The sequence below is a fragment of the Oncorhynchus kisutch genome, linkage group LG22, assembly GCF_002021735.2.
Source record: "Oncorhynchus kisutch isolate 150728-3 linkage group LG22, Okis_V2, whole genome shotgun sequence".
Classification (NCBI taxonomy): Eukaryota; Metazoa; Chordata; class Actinopteri; order Salmoniformes; family Salmonidae; genus Oncorhynchus; species Oncorhynchus kisutch.
In genome coordinates, this window is record NC_034195.2 from 21,302,646 (window position 1) to 21,311,331 (window position 8,686).

An 8,686-nucleotide genomic window follows, 5' to 3' on the forward strand; every position below is an offset into this window, starting at 1 on the left:
GTGAAATGTTTCCTCTCCTTTTATTAAAGCAGTGGATTCTCACATACAGTACATTAAAACACAATAACGTGCATGTGCATCTTAACTCATATCAATTCCATATATTGCAAAATAGTTATTGCTGCATTTCAAAGTGATAAACATGTCACTTTCTTACTGTTAAGTGTTATAGGAAATATAGTAAGGTGAACATATACAGTAAAACATGGGGTAAGATGATAACCAACCGTTTGGTGCCATCCAGTGAGCTACATTAAAACTCTGTCTCTACTTGTATGTCGAGGATAGAGTATTCTTCATGGAGCTGGTGAGGCTTGAGTCATGATGAGGAGGTTGTCAAGGATGACTGGAACTCTCAATGCCTCTACATGTGGCCACAGCTGCTGGCTATTTGAGCCGGTTGAAGGCTTTCTGTACCCACCGCTCACTCGACTGGAAGCAAATCAATTTCCCCTTGACAGTTTTGACCCTGTAGTAGAAAAATAATGGTACAAAGAAAAGGGTACTATTCAGATGGGTACTATTCCTTAAATGACTGTTGCAAGTCAGTGAAAGTCACTAGTTCTTTAGTCTTCCATAATTGAGACAATGCAATGGCCTCAACCTAAGCGTTTGTGCTGTTGGACTCTGGCATCACTGGAAGAGGAACAAACACTTACACAAATGCTGGTAGGGGGCAGCCACTGTGAGTCTTCTGGATTGAGACAATCTTTTTGTGGGGGACACTCACTTTGAGGAAGTGGAAACAGCAGCTTTCTGGTGATGTCTGCAGTCCAAGAGCTGTGGGGGGATAAGATGAGTCAATTAGAACATCCTTGTGACTATTGACTATAAGCCATGAGGCAATCAGCCCAAGATAAGCATGACAATCTTACAGATATATAATCAAGATCATAAAAGGATAACTTATCTAAGTGCCCCTATCAAGAGGGCACATAAGCACACACATGGGTTACATCCTTCTGTTAATGCACAATCCTTATGAAAATGTAATGAACTTACGGGTAGCATAGGAGTGGAACACTGTCAGCAGCAATAACCCAAGAGCCAAGCAGGTAGTCTTCATGATGGTTTAAGATATGTCGAAGGTCTGGCTTTTGCCCTGTTGTTGTCTTGGTTCCTCTTTAGTCTGAGTCCGTAAGAGTTACATCTCCCCATATAAATACTGTCCAGATGCATAATGGAACTTCCAGAGTTATATTAGTATTTTGTCGAAGAGTAGGTGGCATTACACACTACCATTATAATCTCAAAATGTCCCTACGCCCCCATAGCTTGCCAAGTTAACCACTACTGATCAATGGCTGTAGTCTTTATATTCACTTCCTTTTTGAGAGGTAGGGGACTCTGTAAACATGATGGTGTGAAGATAAGATTCAATGCAGTGCCACCACAGTGCTTACAACTTCTCTCCAGCAACCCTCTGTCAGTGGAAAGCTGATGACGAATCTTCACAAGAAGTGGATCAAGCAGGAAGGGGTCAGAGTGTATGACAAAATTTTGCTAAAAATATTTTTTCCTCTTACTGTATTTCATCAGCTATTTGAAAACATGACATCATCAAACAACATCAGCAGTCCTGGAAGAAGCTGAATCTTCAGATGTGTGACTTTGTATGTTGTCCTCCTGCATTATTTAGTTGTATTAGATGGGTATACAATCACAATTACTGCAAGCCTTAAAGCGGCAATCAGCAGTTAAAGCAATAACATGGATAGTATTGGAGAAATGTAACCACTCTCAAATTCATAGAGCTATGTAAAACATTGGAGTAAAACACACTTATATTTTGAGTTCTGATGGTGAAAGACAGTTGAACTAAGCTACATGTGGCAGCAGATCCACAAGGTCTGCCATGAGAGGTGACTGTATAGTTCCCCTAAGGAAAAGCACCTTTAGTAAATCTGCATTCTCTGTGAGAGCTTCCCATGTCTGGAATACACTGCCATCAGACACACATAACTGCACCACATATCACACTTTCACAAAATGCTTGAAGACATGGCTAAAGGTCAATCAGATTTGTGAACATGGTCCCTAGCTGTGTGTTGCCACTCTCCATGTTGTCTGTTGTCTGTAGCTTGTGAGGTGTGGAAACACTTTGTTGCTTTTATGAATTTTGTCTTGCTGCTTTTTGTCCTATGTTGCTCTGTCTGTATGCTATGTCTTGCTTGTCCTATGTTGCTATGTCTTGATTGTTCTATGTTGCTATTGTCTATATTGTAATTGTTTTTAATAACCTGCCCAGGGACTGCGGTTGAAAATTAGCCGGTTGGCTAAAACCGGCACTTTTACTGAAATGTTGATTAATGTGCACTGTCCCTGTAAAAATAAAAATAAAATAAAAATAAACTCACATACATAAGTCCAAAAATGGATGTAGTAACTACAGATTTCCCCTTTAACTGAATTAATGTAAACAAAGTATTCACACCCCTTGACTTTTTCCACATTTTGTTGTGTTACAGCATTTAAAATAAATTAAATGTCGTTTTCTTGTCACTGGCCTACATACAATACCCCATAATGTCAAAGTGGAATTGTGTTTTTTGAAATTTTTACAAATTAATACAAATTAAAAGCTGAAATGTCTTGTAACAATAAGTCAACACATACAATTAGCTGTAAGGGCCCTCAGTTGAGCAGTGAATTTCAAACACAGATTCAACCACAAAGACCAGGGAGGTTTTCCAATTCCTCACAAAAAAAGGCACCTATTGGTAGATGGGTAAAAAAAACGCTATTGAATATCCCTTTGAGCATGGTGAAGTTATGAATTACACTTTGGATGGTGTATCAATACAGCCAGTCACTACAAAGATACTGGTGTCCTTCCTAACTCAGTTGCCAGAGAGGAAGGAAACCGCTTAGGGATTTCAGCATGAGGCCAATGGGGATTTTAAAACAGTTACGGCTGTGATAGGAGAAAACTGAGTATCAGTGGTGTAGGTAATGCTTCAGGAGCACTCCCCCACCTTTTTTAATTTGAGAATACACGGAGCTGGTAAAACTATTTCTGGAAGATGTATTCTGATTAATTATATTAAATTACCATGAAAAAACATTTAATGACAGACCAAATAAATATGTAGGCTATAGCAGCCTAGAGGTAGGTAAATGATGGTTTCATCTATGAAAATACACTATATGAATTGATAGTTCACCTCTCTATTTTATATTATTCTTTAATAGGGTATATTGTAGCCATGTGTTAAAGCTAATTAAATGAAAGTGTATTTATGATACAGTGTAGTGCAGTGTGCAGTAGTGGTGCGTGGGTAAAAAATCACTGGGGCAGCCAAGCCCCCCCCCCCCCTCCCTTAATTCATATGCCTTGCTACCATGATATACTGTATTTGCTTAAAGGCTGAGACAATAAAAAGACACAGTGGCAGAATAAATTCAACCAAGCCTTTGTTTTATCACAAAACCAGATAGCAACCTCTGTCCAGTAAAGTATATTGCATGTACAGTAACATGACCTACAGCATAGTCAAGCAAGTTCATGTTTCCAACAGTTTCAGACCACAAGACAACTGTTGATTTAGAACCACGGTGTTACATTTACATTTGAGTCATTTAGCAGACAGTCTTACCCACAGCAACAATTGGGGTTAAGTGCCTTGCTCAAGGGCACATCGACAAATTTCACCTAGTCAGCTCAGAGATTAGAATCAGCAATCTTCAGTTACTAGCCCAACCTCTAAACCGCTAGGCTACTGCCCAGTCCACTATAAGTCACAAAGAAAACAGGAGCTGCCTCCACTATTCCAGCACCATTTCCACTTCAACATCATCAAATCACCTCTGCTTAGTCTAACACAGCGACAACTTAAAGATACCAAAAACAATTTAGTCCAATCAATGTAAGATACATGATGTGGCTGTCCATGGTTTTCATACAGTAAAAGCATTTATATTTTGTTGTCCTAGTCTACAATGCTTGCTCGCCAAACTTCCATTCATGGGCAACGTTAGCTACTTAACATTAGCCTTCTACATCTAGCTACATGTTGAACTACCATCTTCTCAGGCCAGGGGCACAATGTATGAATTAATGATTGGAACAGAATCGTCGTCATAAACATTGGCCAGTATGGAGAATTAAGTAAAACCACAAGCCCTATCTCCATCCATGGCTAATTTAGGAAAGGAACTATTTTAGCTAGCTGGCTAGCTAGCTACCGGAGGACAACAACAAGATGCAACAATTCAAGTTTTTCTGTCAATGGTATATGCTCTCAATGGGATTTGATAGGAGTGATGCCAAATCCAAGCTGGCTTCCCTTTACACTTTCAGGACCATTCACAGTTGAGTTCGCTGAGTTTAGCTCAACGCTGATTGATTTTAAAAATACTTTTTTGTCAAGGGAAGCAAAGATCGTACTTTTTGGAGAAATGTCCTCTGGTCTGATGAAACAAAAATATAACTGTTTGGCCATAATGACCATCGTTATGTTTGGAGGAAAAAGGGGGATGCTTGCAAGCAGAAGAACACCACCCCAACCATGAAGCACGGGGGTGGCAGCATCATGTTGTGGGGGTGCTTTGCTGCAGGAGGGACTGGTGCACTTCACAAAATAGATGGCATCATGAGGGGGGAAATTATGTGGATATATTGAAGCAACATATCAAGACATCAGTGAGGAAGTTAAAGCTTGGTTGCAAATGGGTCTTCCAAATGGACAATGACCCCAAGCACACTTCCAAAGTTGTGGCTAAATGGCTTAAGGACAACAAAGTCAAGGTATTGGAGTGGCCATCACAAAGCCCTGACCTCAATCCTATAGAAAATTTGTGGGCAGAACTGAAAAAGTGTGTGCGAGCAAGGAGGCCTACAAACCTGGCCCAGTTACACCAGCTCTGTCAGGAAGAATGAGCCAAAAGTCACCGAACATATTGTGGGAAGATTGTTAAAGGCTACTTGAAACGTTTGACCCAAGTTCAACAATACTACCAAATACTAATTGAGTGTATGTAAACTTCTGACCCACTGGGAATGTGATGAAAGAAATAAAATAAATAATTATCTCTAATATTATTCTGACATTTCACATTCTTAAAATAAAGTGGTGATCCTAACTGACCTAAGACAGGGAATTTTTACTAGGATTAAATGTCAGGAATTGTGAAAAACTGAGTTTAAATCTATTTGGCTAAGGTGTATGTAAACTTCCGACTTCAACTGTATATTATTGGCTTCCCTTGGCATCCATGCATACCCGCCACTGGTGTAGTGTAAGCTACACAATGCAACTAATTTAACGTAATTGAGCGATCCTGGCGGGTACTCCAATCTTTTAAAATAGCACTCATTAAGATCTGTTGCCTATGCCTAATAGTCCAACTCATCAAATTATTGTTATTATTACAAATAGAAGGTTATCACTTTTCACAATGGGTCTTTTCACAAAGAACCTTCTTCTGAAACTCTTCAGTCTATTCTTGTTCTGAGAAATGAAGGCTATTCCATGCGAGAAATTGCCAAGAAACTGGAGATCTCAACGTCAACAGTGAAGAGGTGACTCTGGGATGCTGGCCTTCTAGGCAGAGTTCCTCTGTCCAGTGTCTGTGTTCTTTTGCCCATCTTAATCTTTTTTTGTTATTGGCCAGTCTGAGATATGGCTTTTTCTTTGCAAGTCCGCCTAGAAGGCCAGCATCCCGGAGTTGACTCTTCACTGTTTACGTTGAGACTGGTGTTTTGCGGGTACTATTTAATGAAGCTGCCAGTTGAGGACGTGTGAGGTGTCTGTTCCTCAAACCAGACACTCTTATGTATTTGTCCTCTTGCTCAGTTGTGCACCGGGGCCTCCCATTCCTCTTTCTATTCTGGTTAGGGCCAGTTTGTGCTATTCTGTGAAGGGAGTAGTAAACAGCGTTGTACGAGATCTTCAGTTTCTTTGCAATTTCTCGCATGGAATAGCCTTCATTTCTCAGAACAAGAATAGACTGATGAGTTTGAAAAGAAAGTTCCTTGTTTCTGGCTATTTAGAGCCTGTAATCGAACCCATGAATGCTGATGCTCCAGATACTCAATGAGTCTAAAGATGGCCAGTTTTATTGCTTCTTTTATCACAGCAACAGTTTTCAGCTGTGCTAACATAATTGCAAAAGGGTTTTCTAATGATCAGTTCGCCTTTTAAAATGACAAACTTGGATTAACTAACACAACGTGCCATTGGAACACAGGAGTGATGGTTGCTGATAATGGGCCTCTGTACGCATATGTAGATATTTCATAAAAAATCAGCAGTTTCCAGCTACAATCATAATTTACAATATTAACAATGTCTACACTGTATTTCTGATCAATTTGATATTATTTTAATGAACAAAAAATAGCTTTTCTTTCAAAACAAGGACATTTCTAAGTGACCCCATACTTTTGAACGGTAGTGTATATCAATTAGATATTTCTGTATTTAATTTTCAATAAATTTACAAAAATGTTATCAATTTTGAATTCAGGCAGTAACACAACAAAACGTGGAATAAGCGAAGGGGTATGAATACTTTCTGAAGGCACTGTCTATGCATAGTCACACTCGGTCTACTGTATGACAATTATTTTAGGAAACCCCCAAGCATATGTTCTTCTTTTTTTTGTTGATGTGAAAAGCGTAGGATGCTGTTTTCCTCTTTTGCAGAAATCTGTGGTGTAGAGCTATCTGTGTCAAGTGGAGATGCTACAGACAGCAGATGTTATCAGATATTTTCACATGCATACAGTAAGATTTTTTACAAAGTTCTTATCAGGCTGACTCACACACACACACACATTTTCAACCCTCACCAATTTCCACAGATAATTCATCATTGATATTCTGCAATAACGCAAATGATATAATTCTAGACCTCACATGTATGTTCAATAAATGTTAAATGAATGTAGACAATATGTTTTGTTTTGGACTTGTATTAGGTTTTAGTTGTAAATTGCAATCAGACGAATTTTACAACCCAGTGTAGACTGCAAAACGTTGATGACACTGACTCACGTTATAAACTAATTAAGTTAGTTAGATAGATTAGATATGAATTTATGAAGTTCATTGCCTCACCCTTTATGGAAGTTCATCATCTAAGATACTCACAGTAATTTTCCACCTCTCAATGTCCTAGTCTGTAATCCCCAGAAGACTTCAATCATTCTAGTTCACAATAACTCCATGGCTTCATACCACAATGGCTACCACCCTGTAGCACTCACATCTGTAATCATAAAGTAATTTGAAAGGCTGGTTATGGCACACATCAACTCCATCACCCCATTCACCCCCAGACCCACTCCAATTTGCATATTGCCCCAAGACAATAGAATCTCAATTGCACTCCACACTGCCCTCACCCACCTAGATAAAAGGAATACCTATGTGAGAATGCTGTTCATTGACTACAGCTCAGCGTTCAACACCATTGTTCCCTCCAAGCTCGTCACCAAGCTTAGGACCCTAGGACTGGACACCTTCCACTGCAACTGAATCCTGGACTTCCTGAAGGGCCGACACCAGGTGGTAGGGTAGGCAACATCTCCTCCGCCACGCTGACACTCAACACGGGGGCCTCACAGACGTGTATGTTTAGTCCCCTCCTGTACTCACTGTTCACCCACGACTCTGTGGCCACACACGACTCCAACACCATCATCAAGTTTGGGATACAGGAAATGTGGGGACGAGCACACCCACATCCACATTGACTGGGCTGCAGTGGAGTCGGTTGAGAGCTTCAAGTTCCTCGGCGTCCAAATCACTAAGGATTTCAAACGGTCCACTCACATGCACACTGTCAGGATGAAGGTGCGACAGTGCCTCTACCCCCTCTGGAAGATGAAAAGGTTTGGCATGGGCCCTCAAATCCTCCAAAAGTTATACAACTGTACCATTGAGAGCAACTTGACAGCACCGCCCTTGTTCGCATGATGTTAGAGAGGGTGGTGCGGACAGCCCAGAACATCTCTGGGGCTGAGCTCCTCGCCATCCAGGACCTCTATATCAGGCGGTGTGAAAGGAAGGCCTAGGAAAATCATTAAAGACTCCAGCCACCCAAGCCATAGACTGTTCTCTCTGCTTCCACACAGCAAGTGGTACCGGTGCATCAAGTATGACAACAACAGGCTCCAGAACAGCTTCTATTCCCAAGCTGTAAGACTGCTAAATAATGGCTACACAGACTATTTGAGTTGACCCTAGTATTTTATTTGAGATTTTTGCATTGTCTCTATGCACAATCACAGGACTCTACATACATACGGACACTGACACTCCAACACACATAACATGAATACACATTTATACTGACTCTACACACATACACGCACACACACTCACATACAATAATAATTGCTGCAACTCTGTTTATCATATATCCTGATGCCTAGTCACCTTACCGCTACTTCTGTCATTCCAGTATCCCTGCATATTTTAAATATGGTATTGGAACTGACTCTGTATACAGCTTCTTGCTTTCTCATCTTCTTATTTTTATTTCTTGTGTGTTTTTCCTCTGACCTACGTTATATTTAGTGCTACATTGATATTTATTACTGCATTTCGGGGTTTGGCGCTTGCAAGAAAGACATTTCACTGTACTTGTGCACGTGACATTAAAACTTGAAAATTAATCTACCGTAAACACAAGAACAAAAATATTGCGCGCTCGGTCTTGGCGTTATGGTAATTTATTC

The 8,686-nt window shown here is 40.2% G+C and overlaps 1 protein-coding gene across 1 annotated transcript; it reads right to left on the reverse strand.

Moving 5' to 3' along the window:
- Position 1: 1 nt before the first annotated feature.
- LOC109867795 (C-C motif chemokine 4 homolog) lies at positions 2 to 1,391 on the reverse strand. The gene is made up of 3 exons (XM_020457087.1): positions 1,003 to 1,391; positions 660 to 780; positions 2 to 469 (listed from the first exon to the last, which is right to left on the reverse strand). The coding sequence occupies exons 1-3, from the start codon at positions 1,064 to 1,066 to the stop codon at positions 388 to 390; spliced, it is 267 nt and encodes an 88-aa protein (XP_020312676.1). The 5' UTR covers positions 1,067 to 1,391; the 3' UTR covers positions 2 to 387.
- Positions 1,392 to 8,686: the final 7,295 nt, after the last annotated feature.

Excerpts from the sequence above, each read along its gene's own strand:
- LOC109867795 (XM_020457087.1), bottom strand. The coding sequence starts at position 1,066 with ATGAAGACTACCTGCTTGGCTCTTGGGTTATTGCTGCTGACAGTGTTC. Across the intron at positions 781-1,002 it reads GTTCCACTCCTATGCTACCC|CTCTTGGACTGCAGACATCA; the intron begins GTAAGTTCATTA and ends ATCCCCCCACAG. Across the intron at positions 470-659 it reads TGCCCCCTACCAGCATTTGT|GGTCAAAACTGTCAAGGGGA; the intron begins GTAAGTGTTTGT and ends TTTCTACTACAG.